The following is a 25340-nucleotide window of genomic DNA, read 5'->3' as shown; positions in this document are numbered from 1 at the left end:
CAGAGGAGAAAATTACAGTGGACTAGTAGGGTGCTCAGAGGCGTCTTTCCCATAGGGCTTAGTGGCTTGTCGCACCAGGGTGCCGGCCTCTCAGGGGTGCCCCAGCGAGTGGGGGAAGCTGCGCGGCTTTGCCAGCGGCCTCCCCTTTCCCTGCACACAGCGCCGTCTTAAGCGCTCCCGGCGCCGTGGTGTGCCGGATTCTCCGGCACCCGCCGGATCCCTCCGGATCCCTCCGGCGCCCTCCAGCCCCGTTCCGGCGACCTCCCACCCCGTTTCCCAGCGCGGTGGGCGCCGCGCGGGTGCAACAGGCGGGGCAGGCGCAGCAGCGCGGCGGACCGGTCGGCCAGCAGGTGGGCGCAGCTCGCGGCGCCCTCCTGGCGGGCCGGCGCCATGGTGCCCTGCGCCACCCAGCCTGCACGTAGGGCCGGGCCTGCCTGCACACCGCCAGATGGTTGGCAGGGCGCAACAAGCCGCTAAGCCCTATGGCTCCTCCCTCTCCGCCTCCTCTCCCTCAGCTGCGGGAATCCCCTCAGCCGCCGCCCGCCAAGTTGCTGTCATCTGAGGGGGTGTGGGAGCGGCTCCCGAGGGGCCTCCTCTGTGTCACCTGTGCCCGCTGCCCCACCACCACCACTCCCCGGGGCACAGGCAGCAGTGTGGCAACTGTCTCCTCCTCGGGCCGCTAGGCAGCAGCAAGAGTTGTCAGGCAGTGGAGGAGGAGGAGGCGCCCCAGAGCCTTGCGCGGGGTTCCAGCGGTCTGGCCAGCCGCACCACGGCCACCACATCGGCAGCGTCTTCTGTGGGCGGTGGCTCCCAGGGCAATGAGGTGGTCCGCAAGTTGGGCCCCGGGTTCTAGATTCTGGGAAAGGGAGGGGGCGCTTGATTGCTTAAGACGGCCCTGAAGGTGCTGTCTCTGGTCTTGGAGATATGTGATATGCTGTGTACCAAAGCCATGGGGGGGGGCGAGGTCAGGGATATATAAGCTTTAGTTCTTCTTTCAAGTTTTCTGACCGAGCTGTGTTTCAAAGTTTTGTGCAAATAAGGAACTGGGAACTAGTAACCAACTTTTGAAGAAGAGCCCCACTGTTCTGCTCCATAGAATTAGTTTAGAGGTGATTTGCACTTAGATGGCATCCATGTTTGCTACTTTGTTCACCACAATGTCACCCAGTAAATATGGTGATGTTTGAATGGAATTTTTTTAAAAAAATAATGTCTGAAAAGACGTGTCTTATTTTTCTGTTGGAAGCCGCCCAGAGTGGCTGGGGAAACCCAGCCAGATGGGTGGGGTATAAATAATAAATTATTATTATTATTATTATTATTATTATTATTATTATTATTATTATTATTATAGACACACAGTGGACAGATACTGCTATGAACAGCCACAGCTCTCCAGACCATGCCAGCCACGTTTATGGATGCAATGGTCCGTTTTAAACATATGTTGTTGTTTAGTCGTTTAGTCATGTCCGACTCTTCGTGACCCCATGGACCATAGCACGCCAGGCACTCCTGTCTTCCACTGCCTCCCGCAGTTTGGTCAGACTCATGTTCGTAGCTTCGAGAACACTGTCCAACCATCTCGTCCTCTGTCGTCCCCTTCTCCTAGTGCCCTCAATCTTTCCCAACATCAGGGTCTTTTCCAGGGAGTCTTCTCTTCTCATGAGGTGGCCAAAGTATTGGAGCCTCAGCTTCACGATCTGTCCTTCCAGTGAGCACTCAGGGCTGATTTCCTTAAGAATGGATAGGTTTAAACATATACATCACACTGATATCCACTGCAAAATATAGGGAGTAAGGAGTTTTACATATGCCATATATATGTGTGTTGTTCTAAGGAAAAGAAAAAATATTAATTTTATTTATTATATTGATATGATGTCCTTACACACACACACACACACACACACACACAATTTAAAAGGGCATAGATTGTTTAATTACCCGAAGGCCAATTTGTTAATTAAATAATGAGTTTACAGGGCTCTTCATCTGAGCTTTTCCCATCATGACTGTAAGGAAAACCTGTGCATTTGTGAAGGTTGCAGACAAATCTGTTTTACTGCACAATGTATTTGGCAACCAAAGCTGTCAATCTGTTCCTAACACTAACACACACACACACACACACACACACAGTAAAATAGACATGTGCAAGTGGGGTATGCAACAAAATGTTGCAACTTGCAGCATCTCCCTGTTAGGTTTGCTTTTGAAAACATTATTTGCGCATCTGCAAATCCTGGAGGTTCCCCCAATGATGCTGAGATCTCCCTCTTGTTTCTGGTACCCAGTTTTAGCTACAGTTCTGTCAAAGCCACCTGATTTTGCTGTTAGAGTGAATGATGCTATGTACAAACGTGATGGTGTGTTGTCCTTTTCATACACCATTGTAAGGCAAAACATCATGATTGAAGTGGTCTAACTTGTGTCAGTGGTTAGGTGAAGGACTCCCATGTAGAATCTGTGGAACTCCCAAGTGTGGCTCTCTTATTACAATGCAGCAACTTGAAGCCTTTTTTTCAGGAATGGGATGCTTTCATGGACTGCATGCAATCCCTTCAACATAGCCTGATTCTTTGCTGATCCCCCTTTCCATCTGTATGGCAGATGGAAGTAATAGCAGGAGACAACTCAGGTCCTTCTGTGTGCAGAATCCAAAGTGTTATGATAGTTCAGGACTTTTTTTTTACAGGATGCTGCAGTTTGGGGAATAGATTTATAAAAGTGACAAGTGGAACTTGCCACAAAGGGTTGCAGTATATCACAGGGATGTCCCTGTTTGGGGTCCCAGCAAGCCATGTCCTCTCCAAGGATACTTCATTCAATTTCCCCCACTCTCATTCCTCTCTGCATTTCCCCTTTTCCAACTGCACTCAGCGTTACATAGCTACTAAACATACTCATTCATTAGTTGGCAGAGGAGGCAGGGGTTGTTCCTCTTAAAATATTATCGTATATCTGCAAAGCTTAGGGTTTCTACTTCCCAGAGCCTGCATTTTGGCTCCGATCCTGTTGGCACTCACTACCTGAGTTTGCTATTAGGGTGAGACAGTGATTGTCCAGCCTATTATTGTTCTAAATTGCTTTTGTGCAAGATAATGACAGGCAACAATTGAATTGTGCAGGCAACAATTGAACTGGTGATATAATACTGCTTCTGAAGGTCCATGAGTCTTTATATTCAAGCTGATGAGTATACCCACTGAGAATCGAATCGGTGCACCTTCACATGAGCCTTTTTCAAGGAATGCTTGATTCATCTGCTTATCTCCACAAGTTACATGGAGCCTTAAGCTCTGTCTGCCCAGCTCCTCTTCTGTTTGGATGGTAGATGTTGCCCCAAGCACAGATGCTAGAGTGGAATTCCCCTGCATCAGAACATATTTATTGGTCTTTGTTTCTGCTTTAAACAGTAGGCCGAGAATTAATGAACTATCCAGTGCAAAAACACTTCTAGGGAGCATCAGAGCTAAATTTTATAAAATTTGCCACCTCAGTAACAATAGTTCAGTGACCTGTCTGAATCTTGCACGACGATAGGGAAGCCGTAGAAGCGGCCTCAGAAGTACTGTTCGCTCTTCTAAGACTACAGTATTTATCAGAGGCTTAAGGATACACCCTTTGACACGAGACTCCAAATGCTTTTCCTTTAAATCCATCTGTACAGTAAATGTAAATCCTGGATTGAGTAGACGATTTAATTTTCAACTGTCTGTCCTCTGCATCCTATTCCTCATGAGCCCATTCCCTCATGGCACGAAAAACACAAAAAGAGGCTCTGGTAAGTTATATTCTGGTGTTAACCTAGTGATACTCTTGTGCTATAGAAATGAATCTAGACTTCTGTCTTTTTAAAGCCTGTAATATCTGTAGGATGGGACGCGGGTGGCGCTGTGGTCTAAACCACAGAGCCTAGGGCTTGCCGATCAGAAGGTCAGTGGTTCGAATCCCCGCAACAGGGTGAGCTCCCGTTGCTCTGTCCCATTTCCTGCCAACCTAGCAGTTCAAAAGCACGTCAAAGTGCAAGTAGATAAATAGGTACCGATCCAGCGGGAAGGTAAACGGCGTTTCTGTGCGCTGCTCTGGTTCGCCAGAAGCAGCTTAGTCATGCTGGCCACATGACCCGGAAGCTGTCTGTGGACAAACGCCGGCTCCCTTGGCCTATAGAGCGAGATGAACTCTATAGCGCAACCCCAGAGTTGTCCGCGACTGGACCTATTGGTCAGGGGTACCTTTACCTTTATAGAACCAGCCTTGCAGAGTAAGCTGTCCTGCAGGCTTAGCTAAGTCACTCCCCATCATCTTGGGAGGAAGCCAGTCAAGCCTATCATTGTACCTCAGTCTACCTGATAAACTCAACATGTGAGGACTGAGTTGGTTATTCCAAGCTAAGACCTAGGCATGGCCCTAACATGCCTTCCTTGTGTTCCTGTACCAATAATTTAGGAACTGTGACTACTGTAACTAAGCCGACTTTTACTGCCTGTGTTTTCTGACTGCTGATCGTTGTGATTCTTGCAAAAGACGCTGGACTTGGTCTGCTCCAGTAATGCCCGCCTTAGGCTCTTAAGCAGGAGTGCACACACAGAATTACGTAACACAGTTTAGATGACAACAGAAAGAGAGTTCAGATCAGTGTCCCCCCTTGCACATTGAAAGCATGCATAAGGGGGTGGCACCAGCCAGCCCAGCTGCCACTATGGACCAGTCACATGACCTTACAGCTGTGCATTTAGTAACAGTATGACAGGGCCAACTCCATGACTGATACAGATATCTTGCGATCCTCCATGTGAGGTGCAACCTCCTCAGGTTGCATGGTGGTGGTAGGGCCATGTGAACCCATCTGGACAGACATTCTAAAGTGAGGTGGATCTTCTTAGAACACACATTCACTGCATTCTGAGGCACACACACAACCCGGACATGCAATGTGTGTTCAAACCAGTTCCACCACATTTAGAATATATATCTGCTTTCGCTCTTAGAGCTTGTCCACACTTCCACTTGTCCCATGGCTAGTTATGCCTTAATTGTTTAGTCATTCTCAGTATGTAGCCTTGATTTGTAAATTTCAAAAACTTAGGTGAACCACAAGGCTTCTGGTAAAAAAGAAAAGTAGGCCATGCAAGTATGAAGTCAGTCCATTTGGCATTAGTCAACCTTTTCAGTCACTTTTGTCCTATTCCAAGTTAGTCTAGATGGAGATGAGTCAACGCATAAGTCTTGTCCAGTGACCTTGCCTTTGCTACTCCACCCAGCCATGTGGTCTGTTGGGTTTTTGCCTTTTGTTTACTGCTTGAAGGCTTTGGTCTCATTTGCCTGCCTGATAATCTTACTAAGCCATATCCGTACCATCTCTTCATTCTAATAGAGAGGATAATGATCTTTTCCCCTCAGTACTACTGCATGCAGCAGTTATCCATCATTCCACGTTACCTAAACACATTGAGTGCTGCAATTATAAGATATTTCCCTTGCTCTCTCCTACCTAAGTCATGAATTCCCAATATATCAGTTTCTCATTATACAAGAATAGGATCTTATAACCTTCCATAAATATCCAGTTTCATTATTATTCACTCTGGCTACTTTTAAGTAGTTCTCCACCATCTATCTCCCTTCTATGTTAGACCTTTTCTGGTTGTCCGTAAAGGTAAAGGTACCCCTGACCATTAGGTCCAGTTGCGGATGACTGTGGGGTTTCGGCGCTCATCTCACTATATATTATCCATGCACATTTAATTCGTGATTAAGATTATCAGTATGCTACTCTTCACAAAGCAGTTTAACCATAGCTAATCTAAAACAGAAGTGGGAGCTTCCAGTCTCCTCTCCTTGAGGCCATACCAGAAGAGGAGAGGGGAAAACAGGGAGTGTAAGAGCCTTGAGTGAGGCTAGGCTCATTCTTCTCCTACTAAACTATAGTCTAGCACAGGGGTCCCCAGACTTACCGAGCGGCGGGCCGGTGCCCGCCGCGCCGACCGCGCGGTGGGCCGGACGGCAGGGGAGTGCGCGCGCAGCGGGCCGGAGGGCGGGGGAGTGCGCGCCCGTGCGCATGCGCACACGCACACGGGCGGAAAAAAACCGGCGAAAATCGCTTGTGCGCATGCGTATGGGCCTCCCCCGACCCGGAAGTGCACCAGAAATGATCTCTTCCGGGTCGGGAGAGGCCCGTACGCATGCGCACAAAGGATTTTCGGCGATTTTTTGCCGATTTTTTAGATCGCCGCTGCGCCGCGCGCCGTGAGAGCGGGCGGCGGCAGCGGGCGGCGGGGGTCGTCGCGGGCCGGATTGGAAGGCCGATTGGGCCGCATCCGGCCCGGGGGCCGTAGTTTGGGGACCCCTGGTCTAGCACTATGTCTGAACACAGCTAATGCATGTAAAGCATTTTTAATACTTTGGGGAGGGGGAATTACTGTATGCACACATCAAATTACCACCAGAGACAACTGCATAGTGCTACTAGACAAGTGATAAACATACTCTAGTTCTGCTAACTACCTTGGCAGTGGTGTGCATGAAAGAGCAAGGCAGGGATGGGTGTTAGTTAAGCTTTGCTTGGAATTCAGCTGTTTGGCATCTCCCTATGCAGAACAATCATTCAGTTCCTTCTCACACACACACACACACACACACACACACACACCCATGGCATAGACTTCACCTATCAGTAATGAATTGCACTCTATAGATGCCAGTTATTTTAGGCAGCTGTATTGTGTTACATTTTAAATAGTTTAATTCCTTTACACGTATGCTCTAGGAACGGTGTCAGCAGTACATATTAGATAACAGCCATTCTACTCTGCTTTTTATAATACCGTCTCAGAAGTAAAGCTTTTCTTTGTTTTCCAGGTCTTTTAAATGTGGTGGAATTCTAAGCGGAGCATCGGGGTTTATTGGCAGTGAAGGATTTCCAGGAATCTACCCTCCAAACAGCAAATGTACTTGGAAAATCACAGTAAGAACTTTTGGTGTCGCAGAACACATTGAAAAGAGTAACATGCAGTCCTTCTCTTCTTATGAAGTATGAAGTGTGCATTCAAATCTGCAGTTCTCACATGCAACATTGACACTTAATTTTAAGACCTTTGAACCTAGACACAATCTGGTTTCGTCATTTAATGTAGTTAAGGACAACCAAGATCAAGCTATGTAATTTAACAGTTCCAGAAGGAGTCATTTGGCTAGAAAATCAATAATTTTCGCTAGAGGTGTAACAACTGGTGAACAGCAAAAGTTGGATTGTGGAAGTAGTCTGCACCAAACTATTCCTGCTACTTTGAATTGTGTGATAATTTCCTGTGATAATAAATGGATAGCGAGTCAGTTATTTATCAGCAAAGATAGAAACCGACTGCCTTCCCACACCCATGAGTTTACTGTGTGCCTGCAGCTCTTTGCATTCCTGTTTAATGTGCATTCCCATTTAATTTGCTTGGTCCACATGATGTTGCCTTCAAACAACACCAAACTTGATGCTTTTGTCCTGTAAATTCGGGTTCACCCAATACAGGGATTGTAAGATAAATTGGAGGGGAATCGGGCTCTAAACCACTTTACTCCACTCCTTGTATACTATTTTTGTCTCGAAAGAACAGAGACAAGCAAAACCCAATAGTTGCTGCAGAGCAGTAGTCAAGCAGCAAGTAGTAAATAGGTTTTTGAAAATCTTATGAGACTGATTTACTCACAAAGTTGAATGAGAATATATTACATTGCAGTCAAAAAGCTGGTTATTTTTTCTAATTTTAGAGGCTGGTCATTCAGCACATTGTATTGTTGTCATGACACAGCCTATGAGTTGTAGTGCTATACCGTCTCTCATAGAGTAATTTATAGAGCACAAAGTATCACATACCAGTGGTTTTAACACAATCCCCCTCCTTGACAGTCCTCAGTGATTTAGGATGAGTAATCTTCTAAGAACACTCAGTACATACAGTATATAGGAACATGACATAAAAATAGCATTCAAGACTGTCATAAGTCCTTTACATAGATAATTTAATACGTTCAGTAGCTGAGGTCCATTAAAAAGTTGGTGACAAGAAGCCTGTTTTGAAAAATGTTGCCTATTAACTGGAGGTACTTGGTTCATTTTTCTTATAATGTTCTTTTATGGGAGGAACAAGGAATGAAGCATTTTCCAAGTGGGGAAAATAACCTTTTAAATACAAACAAATGGCAGGGTTGATCTGTGGTCATATCCCACAAAACAAAGGATGAAAGTTTCTCTGTAGTTATATGGATACGTGTATTTACTGGTATATTATTATTATTATTTATTTATTGAATTTATATACCGCCCTTTACCCGGGGGGCTCAGGGCAGTTCACAGAATAAAATCAAGATATAGAACCACAAAATACATAATAAAAATAAAAACAACAACCCAATAGCCCCTCCCCCCAAAAAACACATTTTAAAAGGGTATAAGATGTAAATCAGATCAAACAAATGCCTGGTTAAAAGGAATGTGTATAATGAAGGCGCCTGGGGTGAGCATTCCACAGATGGGGAGCCACTGCAGAGAAGGCCCGTTCTCGTGTTGCCACCCTCCGGACCTCTCAAGGAGGAGGCACACGAAGGAGGGCCTCAGAAGATGATCTTAGGGTCTGGGTAGGTTCATATGGAAAGAGGCGGTCCTTGAGGTATTGCGGTCCTGAGCCGTTTAAGGTGAGGCTACTGCATTCATTGCACATATGAGGCACTTCATGACTACCAGGGTACTACCGGTATCTTTCTCTATATGATGTTTCTAAATCCCCCACCCCTGTATTTAGGATTTCAGATTGACCTTATTGTGGTTGCAGAGAGGCACAGCCTTTTTCTTTTTTTGCCTCCGATATTCCTGTGTAAGAACATCATAAGAGCCCTTCTGGATCAGGCTAAATACTCATCTAATACAGCAGCCGGTTTCACAGTGGCTAGCCAGATGTTCATGGGAAGCTTGCAACAACGCTCTCTCCCAATTGTGATTGTGGCATTCAGAGGCATACTCCCTCTCATACTGTGGGTAGAGCATAGCCACTTTAGCTAGTAGCCATTGACAACCTTATCCTTATTGACTTTGTCTAATCCTCTTTTAAAACCATCCAAGTTATTTACTTCCATAAAATATATATATCAACATGGTGTATAATATGTAAGAATAAAATCAATTTCCAGAAACTAGCTTTGAAAAACAAGCTAACTAGTTGAGGGGATACTGCATTATTGCATCAGTATCAATTTATGTGGTTCCAAATAGATGCCTATCCCAGTGGGGCTTCAGGGTACAAAACTGGGCTGGGTAGCAGCTTGTTTAGCCACATAGCCTGGTGAGAAAACTCCATTACATGTTTATCTTATGTTCAGAAAAGTGTTTTCTTGCTATGTGGCATTTTTGGGTGGGTGGGTGGGTTATTGTTTATTTTATTCTACTCGCTTTGGAAACTGGGAGATAATGGGTTTTGTTCCAGTTAAGCTCCCAGATCATAGGCCCCCACCTGCACTGTACATTTAAAGCAATATCATACCACTTTAAACACCCAGAGGATCATGGGAATTGTGTTTTGTAAAGGGGGCTGAGAGGTGTTAGGAGACCCCTGTTCCACTCTGAGAGCTACCATTCCCAGAGCGGTTTAACAGTAACCCTTTTACCTAGGTAACTCTGAGAATTGTAGTTCTCTGAAGGGAGAGGGGTCTTCTAACTATTCTCGGCAGCTTTAACAAACTATATTTCCCAGGATTCTTAGGGGGAAACCATGATTATTTAAAGTGGCATGGTACTGCCAGCCCTAAAATGTAGATGGGGCTGTAGATGAGAACAGAAAAACATTTCCTTCCCCAATAAAGTTTTTAACCTTAACACCCTATGGCCTAACAGTTAATGTTGGGGCACCATGGCAGAGTTTCATACAGTGGCATCCAGCAGAGTTAGCATTGAACTAAATTTATTGTGGTGTCATAATAAGCAGCGTTAAACTTTAGCTCTGTTGCCAGAAAGACTCACAGCCCATTGAACTCCTTAACAAGCTGAGGGGGAAAGCAGCTACCAACAGTAATCTAGAGACAGTGCTGTGATTCTGTCACACTTACAGTTGTGAATGCAGTTGGAACTGCAGATTAGGAACCTGGAGTAGGAATCAGTTACTTCATAAATGGGAATGAGCAGCAAGAGATATTTTGTTGTCTGTAAAAGAAGAGAGTTGACATATATGCCTAACAAGATATTAAGCTGACTGGCATTTCTCTGCCTGTTACTCCAGACATCAGAGCATGGGCAGATTAGAAGCAAATTAGTCATTACTGTCAAGAACACAGACAGAACATGAAAGTGATTAAATTAACCCATTCAACTGAAACATTATCCTCATTATGACTCAAATGGGAGCAGAATCAGACCCTGACTAGCTGGATTCAACACCTGAAAAAAAAAGATTAGTTGATGATCATTGGGTGAGGTTTGCTCACACAGAGAGATTTCCCCCCCCCCCTGCTGAGACAGCGCTAGAAATAAACATTTTTGTGTGAAATTTTCTACCACAAAAACTGCATTGCTGTACCCCACTCACAAAAACAAATCCTTGTGCGTATTCCGTAATAGTGTTTTTGGAACCAAGCCAATACCTGCACTTGCAAGTTGCCCATTCATAAAAAAGTTACAGCACCTGGCTTTCTGCAAAGCTTTTCAGACTTGGGAAGTGTTTATATACTGTACACTCATACATATAAAGGTTTCTGTCACAGTGGCCGGAGTGGGCTACTTCAGAGTAACGACTCTACACAGCTCTGCATTTTATCTTTTTATTGGTGCTGCGTATTTACAGTGCTAAAGGCAGTGCTATTTACAGAGACACATCTTATCCGCTTGAATCAGAACCTCCGAATGGCGTTTGGCGCTTTTTTCTCCAACATAACAACTTGGGGAGACCCATCCTCTTCCCCCTACGTTTTCTGCGCAATTCCGGAGTTGGGGGGACAGGTCTGCCCCCCTTGCTTCCCCCTTCCTGTCCCACCTGGGATGCTGGCTCCGCTACCCTGTCTGAGCCTCGGACCCCACTTCCTGCTTCCCCACTTGAGACAGAACTCTCCCTGCTTTCCCCTGTGCTCGGGGATGGGCTGGAACTCAGGAGGGGAGGGACTTCGCGATATCCCCTGTCCCTCACAGTTTCTTTAAAAGTCCAGCAGTGTGGGGTAGAGAATGGGGATGCATGTTGGAAATAGGGAGCTTTCACTCCCCCCCCCCCTAATCTCTTTTATGGTTTTATTAAGTCATATCCATGACCTTTGATTTCCCTTCCATTCCGTGGGATTCACTGGAAACAAAGTTTGAGATAGCTCAAAAGGTTTTCTCAAGTTGGTTGTGTGTGCTTTGACCTCTACACATCCAATTTGTTCATGCGAACCTCCACTGCCACCCATCCCACCAATCACTGCAGTAACCATCACAATTCTTAGGTTAACACCTTCTCTTTAGAAGCCTCATAGTATAATGCTTACATTTGGTTTCAAATTGGCTTCACTCAAAACATCTTTCTGTTTCCCTTATCGTGAACCTCAGAGATCTAAAAATAAAACGTTCTTTAAACAAACCCCAGCAGTTTAAGATTTTGAATTCACTCTCACAATTTTGTACTCTTTGAATGTGGGCTCTCTTCCATTCTTTGGTTCTGTGTACTCTTCCCTCCACCCAGAAGCCTCATCTACTCATTGAAGGTAGTTGTCAGCACATTGGGTGAGCAAAAGCAACGGTCAAAGGATCATGCTGCACCACAATTTCCAGCTGTGCAGCAGCTGTATACTGGTGGGTGCACTACCAGGGAGCAAGAATATAAAGCGGGGAGAGGAACTATGTATGCACAACAGTCAGGAAATCTGGGAAGCTTTGGTTGGGAAAATAGCCTTTTCCCTGGAAAGGGAGGAATTGGTTCATTTGTTCCCTAGAGAAAGGGTGGGAGAGAGAGAGAGAGAAACTGCAGCTGTTTTATATTTCTTCTTCTTCTTCTTCTTCTTCTTCTTCTTCTTTGGCTGGCAAGAAAGGGTGGCAAAAAACTACATTTGTTAAATAATCAAATGGGATCAGTGTGTATGTGGGGTTTTGGGGAGGACATCTATCTAGTCAACATTGCCCAAAAGAATTGGTCTGGCTACCTAGCTACAATTGTCCCATGATTCAAACCTTAGCTGTCTGACTGTGGTGAAGCCAAGGGGTCAGGGTTACAACAGATGCCTCATCCAGTCTGGGTGGTGGCCCTACTCTCACCATCTCACATGGCTGCTGAATACAGGAGCCACTTCAGCTCTGGGTAGTTCTTTATAAACACATGTAATCTAAAGGATTGCCTCAGTTCTACAGATGTCTTTTGAGACTTTTTGGCCGGGGGGGGGGGGGCTTGCTGCTGCATCCACTTATCAGCATATCATCATTTTAGATTTGTGCATGCAAAAATAAATAAATTAGACTCAGTATTTATAGTGTTGTGACAATTTGCAGCAATATGGTTTTTAGGTTCTGTGATAGCAACTTTCAGACAACATTCATGGTTTCCTTAGGAAATGCTTTATTACTATTCCTGTTGCAGCTGTGAAGTTTAATAACTCATTTGGTTCCTTAATTTCAGTCATGCAGTTTCACAAATGAGCCTTTTGCTCTTGCTACAGCTCTATTAGAAAATACTTAGGAAACACAAAATCACCCCCTGTTAACAGATTAACACAGTTGTTCATGCTGTGGACATAGGTAGTCCGGATAAGAGGCGATAGTTGGGCATGATTTATTCTCTTGAAGGAAGCACAAACGCATTTGCAATTGCTTTATCTTGTGGGTCCCCATGGCTGCTGTGATCCCCCCCCCCACTAAGCAGGGATCATTCACAAGCAATTATGCATCTTTACATTCAGTAAATACTGAACCATAGAGCACCTAACCTGAATGGAACCTCCATGTATTTAACAGAGAAGCATGGGAGCTTGCATATCTCTATCATACCTACAGAGCCATGCAAAGACACAAGCTTTATGCAGAAACACGGTGAAATATTTCAACCCACACAATCAGTCTTTCAAGGGCAATGGAGGAATGCAAGCACTAATGCTGCTTAAGCATGCAAATAGAGGGCCTATTTTGGTAAGTTTCGGGATAGCCTAAAAAGGTGCTGACATCTGGAAGTGTTACTGTTCAAAGTGCACACAACAGAAGGTGAATTGGCAATGCTCTGTAGACTTGGAAGACAGGGAAGAGGAGAGGAGAGGAATGTCTTATTTGTGTAAACAGAAGGGGAAACATTTGGGGGATGTTATATGAGAAGAAATGGGGTTTGAGAAGGACTTTATATTATCCTTGTAAGATATAAACATACGTAGAGAGTAAAAGTTACACCATAAGGTCAACGTGTAAACCGCAGGCTGTTAATCTTTAGCTTCTTTTCTTTCTACAGGTTCCTGAAGGGAAAGTCGTGGTTCTTTCCTTTAGATTCATGGACTTGGAAAGTGATAACTTATGCCGATATGACTTTGTGGATGTGTACAACGGCCATGCAAACGGGCAGCGTCTTGGCAGGTTCTGTGGCACGTTGAAACCTGGTGCTCTTGTGGCCAACAGCAATAAGATGCTGGTGCAAATGATTTCAGATGCCAATACAGCTGGAAATGGCTTTGTTGCAAAGTTTTCTGCAGCAGAACCACATGAAAGAGGTATTCTGCAAGTTCTTGGAGCTTAAGGTGATAGATACACTGAGCTCTGTATTTTCATTTAAGAATCTTCAGGGTTGTTGTTTTTTAAAGTATTTTATTATTTTCTTATATTATGAAGGAATTCATCTATAATTGGAAGCCATTTGCTAGCCATCTAAAAACGCGAAATACGTAAAACAATGCATTTGCTCTATAAAATTTAAAGTAAAAAAAACCACCCAGTAATATGGAAAGGAGTGGATTGTGTGATTTGATTTCAGTGTTTCACCGAAATTTACCATTTTGCGATTATGCTGTGCTTTATATGAGAGTTGGGCAAACACTATATGAAACTCTGGTTTTTGGCCTAGCATTATGTTGTGTATTTTTAGGAGACCAGTACTGTGGTGGACGACTAGACAAGCCTGGGTCCTTTAAAACTCCTAATTGGCCTGATCGAGATTACCCAGCTGGAGTTTCTTGCTCATGGCACATTGTAGCTCCAAAGAATCAGGTGAGCTATGTTCACACATATGGCCTCTGCTTTCTTCTTTCCTATCTGCAAAAGCCCTCCAATTCCCATCTTTCCTTCTAGCTCTATTCCATCTGAAGAAATTCTAGCATTCACCTTCTCCAGATTCTTCCTGTCAACAACTTTCAACCCCATCTTAGCTCACAGTAACAATCAAACCTACAGCATCTATGAAGTAAAGCAGGCATCCCCAAACTGCGGCCCTCCAGATGTTTTGGCCTACAACTCCCATGATCCCTAGCTAGCAGGACCAGTGGTCAGGGAAGATGGGAATTGTAGTCCAAAACATCTGGAGGGCCGGAGTTTGGGAATGCCTGAAGTAGAGCAATTGGAAGACAGTGGCTACTTACACTCTGATTTAGGCTGAGAAAATGGCTACTTTGAAGAAAACCCTGTTCACCAATACTTTTAGCCTTTTAATCCTGATAATTTTTCATTTGTTGTGCAGGTGTGTGGTCCTTGTAAATAAGACCTGCTTTCATCGAACATGTAACTGAGACACACACAAAATACAGCTAGGGTAAAACTAGGTTTCATTTTCAGATTCAACGTCTTATGAAAACTCTTCTCTTTTTAGGTAAATTATAAATTATGTCTATGCACCTGACAAGAGAAATCATATTCCCACTGTTCATTTGCCCCTGCTTTACCTGTTTCCTTTATTGTTCTTGTGTACCTTAGTCTAGTTTTTTTGTGAACATTTATTTCCATTGACTTGCTCTAGTTCAGCTTTTTTAAAAGATAAGATTTTGTAGGAAAGGAAGGATTGCTGGGTTAAAAGACGGCAAGAAATACATTTTCTCATTAAATGCAGTATATATGAACAATTTCTGAGCACCAAAGTGAATAACAAATGCTTTATTTTCGGTTTAAGAACATTATGGATTTTCTGTTCAAAATGATTGACTCAATATTTCCTCTGCATGCCTACATAGAACCAAGTAGGGGCACTTGCTACACTCCATGGTGTCTAAATATTGCCACACGCATTCAATTCCCTTTGGTTTCGCACTTTCAGGTTTTAATTCCCTTATCTACTTGCTCATTCTAGCGTTTTCTTAATCTTAAGGATGCTACCATTTCATTTCTTAGGACTGAAACCACTTTGCCTTGTTTCATATCCATTTGTCAGTCACTCCATATTAGTTCTACTTACATGCCTTTTCACACTATGGCAGGCTACTCAATCTTTGCTTTCTCTCTTTTTTGTTGTTGTTGCCTAGGTTTCTGCTCCATAAACTATATTATGGCAGGAGGCACTTAGTGATTGAATGCCTTTATCTTCAAGCGTATTTGGTAGGTTGGCTGCTTTTCATATCTACTTTCTGAACCCTTGTCCATGTCACTTTGAGTTGCCTTTTAATCCACTTCTCATGACCATAATCCTCCAAATGAAAGAGCTGGCCAAGATAAATATATTCTTCTGATCCTTAATTTTCTCCCACCCCCTGCATTGATCAGGATAATATTTTCTTGAACTTGGGGCTGTAGATCAGCTTAGTCTTTTCCTGTATTCATCTTTAATCCACATTCCTTGCTTGCTACATATGGCTCATTTAACAATTTATGGATAGCCAGCGATTTAATTGAACGTGATAAATTACAAGGTATTTGGGATTGCTCTCATTTATTGCCAAACGTGCCTGAAAATCTTTTCAAGCTCTTACTGAATTATATCATCCCATTAGTGTACTCTTCACCTCTTGGGTTCTTATTCTCGAGAAACTGTATTTGTAAGTGCATAAAACATATAACCATGTACTTATTCTCAGTATATTCCAGTAATGCTTCTTGTGAAGGTCAATATCTACAAATGAATCAATGTCTCTTGTTAGCTCACTATCAAACTCTTGCTGCATTTTTATTTCAACTGGATAGCATCAAATATTTAAACGAATCAGAAGAAAATTAATCTCCCAGCCTGCTTTGATTTATAGAATTGTTATTGTTCATTTAGGGTTCTGCCTTTCCATTACAGCCAATATAGACACAGGGGAAGGAAAACATCTTCTTTATTAACATGGCATAAGCGTACGATGTAGTTGATGGGGTGTGGTCTTAGTACAAGGGGTAGCCACACTATTGTTCACTCTTTTACAACAAAAATAGCAATTGGGACATCGTAGATCAGAACTGGAGAAGATGCATACACAGGATGGAAAGACTAATGGAGAAAGTAAGGCTCTTGAAATGCTATGGCATTGTTGTCAGCAGAAAGAGCGGCACTTGGTATTATTCACCAACTTTTTTAAAAAAGACAAGACTAATTTACTCATCCTTTTGTGGGGGGTGCATTTTCTAAAGAATTTGAAAGAAAGCTTTATAAGTGCAAAAAAAAACAGGCTCAGTGGAGAAGTGGATGCCGTGTTACTGGCACACTAGTAACTACCAAATTAGCAGTGCAGCCTTATGAAGAACCTCATTTTTTCCATAACAGCAATACCTCTTAAAGCAGTAAGAGAAGTGTTAACTTGATGGTCCCACACAAGAACTGAGCAACTAATGCACAATAAAAAATCAACATCTGGAAAGAAAAGTGAGTGGGGGCTTTCATTCCTCAAACAGTTCCCTTTCAGCAAGGCTTTAATCTGAAGGGCAAACTATGCTTTTCCTTGGTGCAGCTGGCAAAATATACTTTTTAGCATGCATATGCCTGCTTCTATTTTCTTTCTATTTCTTAATTAAGCATTGTCTCAGAATATCAAGGTGTCTTGATGCAACATGAGATAGTCATGATAAAGCAAGGAATTAAAATAACGGCCTATATATACATAAAATGTTTGGATTGAAATTACATGGAACAAAATCAAAAAACAACACACAGGAAAAATACCAATAGAGATTCACATTATTGTTTGGGACAATACAGTAGTACCTCTGGTTACAAACTTAATTTGTTCCAGAGGTCCGTTCTTAACCTGAAACCGTTCTTAACCTGAGGTACCACTTTAGCTAATGGGGCCTCCCGCTGCCACTGCACGATTTCTGTTCTCATCCTGAGGTAAAGTTCTTAATGCAAGGTACTACTTCCGGGTTAGCAGAGTCTGTAACCCAAGGTGTTTGTAACCCGAGTTTACCACTGTACTGTAGTAGGCTGTTCTGTCACCCAACATATTATGCTGTCTGAGAAACATGTTATCATCTGAGTTCTTACTGTCAATATAGACACACCCGTTACAGTGATTCATTCACCCAGTTATTATCTTTGTTAACCAGCTTTTCTACTAATAGGTCAATAAAGTGTCTTGCAAACCAGTACTGTAATTAAAAATTGTTTCTACTAAGCATAGCACAGATCAAGCATGGTTTGTTCAGGTTCAGGAAACCCAGCAAGCAGCAGTTGATTTTAAATGGAAGCATATTATTCTGAACTCCTTGCAGGTGTGCTTGAGAAGAGGGAAAACGGAAAGAGCCTTTGGCGCCCTATTGTTTAGCATTATGTCCAGACCAGGCTATTAGCATTTGTCTTCCAGGCAATGTGTTCAAGTAAAATCCCATGAGATGTTGTTAAGAGGGGTTAGAATTCCATACACAGTATTCTCCCTAAAGAAGCAGCAGGGTTGAGTTATTTTTATATATGCAGCCTTGGAAATCATTCTAAAACCCATATGATAACCGTGAAGCATTCCACTGGTCATGCCAATTAGCTTGCCAGACATGACTTTCATTTCGTTTTGCTTTGTACATTTAAATCACTTAATATGGATATTGCCTTCAAGGATTTGTGTTTTAATTTTTGCAACAGTATTTGGGTAGCAATATCATAGCATCTTTCTGTTAATATTGTTGTTTCCCTTTTTTCATTTTAGCAACCAAAATTTGTCTTTATTACAAATAATTATCCAGAGTTTGATCTTATGTGGTGTTCAACCCACTAGTCTGAATTCTCTGTAGTACGTTCTTATTCATTCCCAAATAGCAACTGTTATGATTAGGGTTGCCGGACTCAATAGAGGACAGGACTTCTGTGCCTTTAATTGCCCTGCTCTCTTTTGAGTCTGGAAACCTTAAAGAGAAACCAGCAGACTCTTTGTTTAATTTCCAAGCAAAGGGTCTGCTGGTTTCTCTTTAAAACCAGCCACAAACAGTAATGGCTGCATTTTATACAACCCAAGTACTGGAAGGGTCTGGAGTGAGGGCAAGGCAAGGAGGACTGGCAAAAAAATCCACACTGGGAAACTTCTCATGTCTGATCTCGCTGCAACAATGGTATCTCATTGCCACACACATATGTATGTCATGTACTCTAGTCTCCATCGATCTCCCTTCATACAGCCTTGCCATTTCTCCTACCACTCAGCTTCCAGCTCTTGTCTAAACTCATGACCATATGTACCTGGAGACATATTTCTGGGCTAATTTTTTGCACCCCACCTGCCTAGAGGGCAGTTTCACGAGTCCCTATGTCTGCCTCTGGTTAAAGGGGCTCAGCCCACTCCAGCAGTCATTTACTCTGACAGTCAGGTGGAGTCTGATCGGACTGGGCCTTCTGTGATGGAGCCCTTTGCCTTAGGAGAGCAATGTGACATCCTTAGGTTGGTGGGGCAACAGTTCCATGGGCTCATCTTGCAGACTTGTTTCTGGGGCCAGCCCTGCATGCAATTTGCATTCAGACTCAAAGCCCTTGATCTCCTAACTGGAGATGGGGAATCTGATCCCAGGGTCACGGCAGCTTTAATGTACTGCGTGAAATGTTTTAGGATCATCTTTTTAAGTCTTTGAGATGCTGATTAAATCCAAGGTGCTAAACTGGATGGCCTCCGAGGATCTTTGTGGTTTTAGGGTTCATTGTGAAAAGAAGTAGGCCATTAAGTAGATTCTTAATTTCCCTCCTTGCAGCTAATAGAGTTAAAGTTTGAAAAATTTGATGTGGAGAGAGATAACTACTGCAGATATGACTACGTGGCTGTGTTTAATGGAGGCGAGATTAATGATGCTAGGAGAATTGGGAAATACTGCGGAGACAGTCCACCAGCGTAAGTAATGGTATTTGTTTCATTTAAACTGCTGTTTCTATGAAAAGATGAAAACTAGATAGGCACGGTTGTTGTTTCAGTACAATTCCATCCATGCTCTCCTTTCATCCTTTCATCTATTATCAGTTGGATTTTTATAGCTGATTTTCCTTGCCTTAAAATTTACTGTAGCTGCAAATTGGAACAATAAACTGCAGCTTTATTACAATGTCAAATAGCTTTGATGCCTATTTTAACAACCAGTTTTACTGCCCTACGTTCCTCCGGGTGGAAGGGTGGAGTAAAATTTAATAATAAATGAAAATGATAGTGTAGGGTTTTTTTAGGAGTCTTGAGTAAGTATGCAAGTTAGATAACATATGGATATTTTCTTTTATGGTGCGTTGTCATATTGATGTATGTAATTGCATTAAAACACAAGGATTCTGCTAGCATTTTTCTTGCTGTTTTATACTTGTGTGTTTTAGTGAAGCTTAATAAAATTTTTTTTAAAAAAATCAATTAGTAGGAAAAGTAGACAGTCCTAATGAAGATAATCTTAGTGCCATGGGGAACATAATTGTACAGTGGATGCTTGGGTTGCGAACGTGATCTGTGCGGGAGGCACGCTTGCAACCCGCAGCACCGCATCTGCGCACACGCAGGCCGTGATTTGGCACTTCTGCGCATGCGCAGACCGTGATTTAGCGCTTCTGCGCATGTGTGAGTGCCAAAACCCTGAAGTAACCCATTCCGGGACTTCCAGGTTAAGCATGGTTTGCAACCCGAAAATGCGCAAGCTAAAGCAGCCATAACCCAAGGTATGACTGTACATACAGATCCATGCAGCATATAAAAGTCCAGATGGGAAGGTGGATCCTTAGCTATGTATTGCAGTGCTGATGAACATTGTATTGGGTGGATGGCATGCACACATTTGCATCTTGATGCTCATGTGCCTCCAATCTCCACTGAGTTGCACAATTTTCTGTGTATATCTGTCATCTTACTAGCATGCACTTCATCTATTGTGGACAACTTTTGTGAAGGGCTTCCTTTCTTCCTTGCACTGCAGAGCTCAAATTAAGGTGGCAACCAAGTTTTTGCATGTTTCCCATTCCTGTGGACTCTGGGGCTAGTTAGGAACGGGCTCAGGGTTCCAAACGCATGCATTTATTTTCCAAACTCGCCATTAGGAGTTTTGTCTTAATCACTGATGCAAATTTATAAAGAATTGACCTGATGAAGTTCTACCAAGGGGGTATTTCTGAATTAAATCTTAAACCTATATGACCTACTCCTGTTCCTTAAACTCAGCATGTGTGCAAAACATTTCCAATATTATAGAGTCAAGGCAAATCGTATACAAGTCAGCAAGTGGACTAGTGGATGTACTTTGTTTAACGTTTCATTTTAGATCTGCTTGTTTTTTGCTTAACATATTTGAACGTTACTGTTTTCCTGAGAGCTTAAGTAAATATTTACCTGGAAAAAGGTTCCTTAAGGACTTGTGCTACTTACTTCACTCTGAAAGCATATCCAACTACATATTTGGTAATAGGAATGATTATGCTCCATGTGGGGGGGGGGAATCAGATTAACAAAGGAAGACTCAGTTTTCCACTCAATTTCAGTAAGAATATTTACACATATTGTCTGTTTATGTAGTATGCAGTGCTACAAAATCTGTTAGCTGCATATAGTTCAACAAGCAATAATATGACAACTACAAAAGACCCTCCTCACATGAAGGCTGCATTGTTCTCTTTCAGGCCTATTGTATCTGAGAGAAATGAGTTACTTATTCAGTTCTTGTCTGATTTAAGTTTAACGGCTGATGGCTTTATTGGTCACTACAAATTCAGGCCCAAAAAAATACCTACAACCGCATCACCTACCACCGCAGCCCTCCCTGCCACCACAAGTAAGTCTGAACTCATTTTATGGAAGGTGTTGGTAGGAACAGGCAGGGAAGCTTCAGGATCAGCGTTAATCCTTTTTTAATTTTTTTAACAGCATCTTATTGTAAAGAAGAGGCTGGGGAATAGGGTCGCTTGGATTAAATCAAAGTAGGAGGACCTTCTATCCCGAATGCTCGTGTGTAGTGATGTCACATTAGTCTGGAATATTGTGATTTTAATGAGCCCTGCAGTCTTACTTGCAGTGTTGTGTGTAGATTGTCATAAACAAAATGAGTGTAAAGAAGGCTTATGGTTGGTTGGTTGGTTGGTTGGTTGGTTGGTTGGTTGGTTGGTTGGTTGCTTAGAAGATCTGAGAGCTTAGCACGACTTAGCATGCTAAAATGATAAAAATGTAATAGATTAGGGACCTCTTTTCCTCCTTGACTGAAGTTTGTTTCAGAGTTAGATATCCAAAATATCATCTGTGCCACCATGAATGTGAGGTTTGATCATTGACACACACTGTACAACTCTGTTAGAGCTAGAACTGCAGCAAACAGCAAGAGTACATGGCGCAAGTACAGAATATTGGTTACTTTGAAGTATGGTGTGTCTGGATTATTTGGGGTTTTTGCTTTGGGAATGTCAGCTCTCCCTGTATTTAATAGAGGAAACACAAAGGGAAAATGAAAGTCCCTTTTAAATGACTTCTGAAACACTTGAACTGACTTCACTAACTCTGCTTTCTCAACCTCTTCGGAGAAGCAGTGAAGCCTACAGTTGCACTGTGCCAGCAAAAATGCAGAAGGAGCGGAACTCTTGAGAGCAGTTACTGTTCAAGTAACTTCGGTAAGAGCAACCAGTATTTTTTCCCTTTCAGCCAGTGACTTGGGATGTATGCTTAGTTTCATGGGAGGGTCAGAGCCACTTATTTGTAAACTACCATTAGTGCACAAGGAAATTCTTTCAGGTCATAGTACTTGCATCTCTTATACTGTGTCTATGACTCAGTTATATTCCGTCAGATGTTTTACAGAGAAGACAGTGTGGATGTGTGTCAGGGAAAAAACCCTGTTCCAGTCTAAACAAAACTGAACAAACAGAAAGCAAACTGTTGCTCTATGAAAGTGTTGATTCAGTGATGATGTTGTCTTCTTGGAACAGCCTGTATTCCTTATTCACAGTGACAATTTTGTTGTATGTACTGCTGTAATTCTAGTGTCATAATACTTCTTGGAAATCCTTCTCTGCAATGCAAATGTTGTTCATTATGGTAAAGGCCTGTATATCTTTGATAATATTTGATTAGAATTGTTAGTCGCTTTAACTTGCCCAGGGCAACCCAAAGCAACTTACAACCAAACATTTATATGTGGTTGTCTCAATGCAACCGGCCAGGCCAACACAACTAGCATAATATTTAGGGGCCAACCCAAACTCTTCTAACTCTGTAGCCCAGCAGGGCCTTGATGCACATTGTGGTTGTGGCAGAAGCTGGTAGGAACATGCAGATCACTATGCCACCCTGGACCCACCACCAAACTGCCCCTAGCCTACTGCAAAGTGGGGGTTGGAAGGCAGAAAGATTGAGTGTAAGATATTGACTCCACTTCATGTTAATGTTACAGCATCTCCAAACTGCAGTCCTTTTAAAATTCTGTGAACCACCGAGGTGGCCTTGTTAATTTGGTGGTCAGTCAATGTCCCAAACAAACAACTCACAATAAAAAAGAAAGACACTTGTCTAACTTACATAGCCATAGCCAAAGGACATCCCGGTACTTGTTTGAGACTTTTATCTTCTGTGCACATAAAGGTGAAATGGTCATGTAACTGTTTCATTGTGTTCCAATCGCATTCCAGTGTATTAAATCCTATGCATTTCTTTTATCTAGTAATAACTGGATCTGTTATCACAACGAACATTAAAGGTGGAAGCTTGCATGCAACAGTATCAATTATTAACGTCTACAAAGAAGGAAATTTAGCGATCCAACAAGCAGGCAAGAATATGAGTGCCAAGATTGTTGTTGTTTGTAAACAGTGTCCTCTTATCAGAAGAGGTAAGTCATTAACAGAATTCTGCTTGCAAATAACACTAATTTCCTAATTACTTCTTTAATTTTCAATAACTTTCTCAGGACAGTTTATTCAGAATCAGATTGATCCTTTATAGAACAAAATGTCAAAGCAAATCCAAATATTACATACTGATGAATTCAGAGACCATAACAATTTGATTATAGAATTGCTTCTCTGGGACCTCTTCAGTTATTTAAAATTAGTTAAATAATGCAAATGAGTTGAATGAGAAGAGAGGATTGGTTTCTGAATCTGCTGTTATAAAGGTCATACCTCTGTAGACCAAGACAAATCTAGGATAATGGTAGACATACACACACCTTTAAAACTGAAATATGTTGAGGGTGAAAAATTGGATTCAATTTACCAGGTCACCATCTACTTGCATTATACCACTATTTGACTCTCCTGTAGGCAAATAGAGAAGGCTTACTGTTTTACTCATGTTGACAGTAATTCATCTATATCAATCAAACTCAATGTAGAAAAGCAAACTCAATGTAGAGCAGGCGCTAATGGGGCCTAATGAAAATTAAACAAAAGTAGTTTCCCCCCAACATTTTAGTGAGCACCTGTTGATTAAAAAAATTAGACAAGGTTTTATGTAACAGTGATTGCACTGCTTTTTAACAGTTTTTCAACAGTTAGCTTTTTGCCTCCTTATCACCTCAAAGTGAAAGGACCTGTTCATAATGGTCCAACTTGGGACATCTCAATACATCCTAATATTCCCAAAACATCCAACCCTATGCCATGGATACCTTCCACAACTGAACTTATTCTTCCTTAAAGGTAAATGTTAAGTTTCAAAATTAATGTTCACTCTAATCCAGGAATACTCAATAGGGTGCCCTCTTGATGTTGTTGCACTCCCAACTTCCATCAGCCCAATATAGCATGGCAGTGTTCAAGGATGGTGGAAACTATGGTCCGGTAATGTTTGGAGGACATCACATTGGCAATTCCCTGGTCTGGTGTTAACATTTCTGAGTAAAGTCCGATCTGTTTCCCTCTTAGGGAGGAGAAACCAAGATATTACACCCTGAAATCTACATACAGTGGTACCTCTGGTTAAGAACTTAATTCATTCCGGAGGTCCGTTCTTAACCTGAGGTACCACTTTAGCTAATGGGGCCTCCCTCTACCGCTGTACCGCTGCTGCACGATTTCTATTCTCATCCTGAAGTAAAGTTCTTAACCTGAGGTACTACTTCCAGGTTAGCGGAGTCTGTAACCTGAAGCGTTTGTAACCCAAACCACTGTATTCAACTAAGATATTATAAAAGCTATGGAAGGCCATGGGCCATTTATAACCCAGATATACAGGTTTACTCAATGATTACACTATAAAAATTGCATGAAATAATATAGCTATATTTTCCTAATTGTAGAAGCAGAAAGTCTGTTCCACTATTTTTAAAAACTCTTCCCCTCTCAACAGGTCTAAATTACGTCATTATGGGACAGGTAGAAGAAGATGGCAGAGGTAAAATCCTGCCCAGCAGCTTTACAATGAGTTTCAAGACGAAGAACCAAAAGATCCTGAATATCTTGAAAAACAAGCAGTGTTGAATGTCAATTTTTGCAGCTGAGTCCTGTCAACTATCCTCCAGAACCTCTCTTCATGCAAATAAAATGGGAGATTTTCCAGGAACGTAGTGTACTTTCCGGAATTTTTCAACCTTGTTTTCCCCATTGACTGATGTTGCAAAAATCAAAAGAAAAATACCATGATTGCCAATTTTATATTTCAAAACCTTCAGCAACATCAGCCAGCCTGTACCATACCAAATTTTCACTACCGCAAATTTCTTAATTTATACTTTTCTCAGAAGGGTTTTTTTTAAAAAAAATAATGACTGATGTGACGAAGTGCAATATTTATAGTAATTCATTTTAACTTAGTTTTCCTGTTTCCTTGCAGTATAAGCTACACTTAATAAACACTTCTAAAAACTCAGTGGCTTCAGTGTTGGGATTGGATATGAAAGTTCCAGGTTCAAATTCACTTGGATATGATGTCCACAGCGCGACAGTGTTTGCACATCGTGGTAAACCATTATTAACGGTTTACTGTGACTCAAAGCCATCCCCTTCACTTTTCCCCTGGTGTGAGCAGGAGAAACAAACCATGATCCCCATGTCACAGCAGTTTATTTTGCTTCCAAACAAACTGCAATGTAAAGCCAAGGTTTGTTCTTA

General features: G+C 42.3%; 1 protein-coding gene across 2 annotated transcripts in view; it reads left to right on the top strand.

Annotated features, from left to right (window-relative positions):
• PCOLCE2 (procollagen C-endopeptidase enhancer 2) overlaps nt 1-25098 on the top strand; it is a 28008-nt gene extending 2910 nt beyond the window's left edge. Inside the window, exons 2-9 of one of the 2 annotated variants that reach the window (XM_088669772.1) lie at nt 6865-6970; nt 13434-13689; nt 14061-14182; nt 19040-19176; nt 20928-21079; nt 21825-21905; nt 22952-23119; nt 24580-25098. In XM_088669772.1, coding sequence (XP_088525898.1) covers nt 6865-6970; nt 13434-13689; nt 14061-14182; nt 19040-19176; nt 20928-21079; nt 21825-21905; nt 22952-23119; nt 24580-24710 — 1153 coding nt within the window. In that variant the 3' untranslated portion in view covers nt 24711-25098. Of the gene's footprint in view, nt 1-6864; nt 6971-13433; nt 13690-14060; nt 14183-19039; nt 19177-20927; nt 21080-21821; nt 21906-22951; nt 23120-24579 lie in introns of both variants that reach the window. The other variant, XM_035132885.3, reaches the window with a different exon arrangement.
• The last annotated feature ends 242 nt before the right edge of the window (nt 25099-25340 follow it).

This window comes from Zootoca vivipara, chromosome 5 (assembly GCF_965207765.1).
Source record: "Zootoca vivipara chromosome 5, rZooViv2.hap1.1, whole genome shotgun sequence".
In the NCBI taxonomy this organism is placed as follows: domain Eukaryota; kingdom Metazoa; phylum Chordata; class Lepidosauria; order Squamata; family Lacertidae; genus Zootoca; species Zootoca vivipara.
This window is presented reverse-complemented; position numbering and strand designations above follow the sequence as displayed.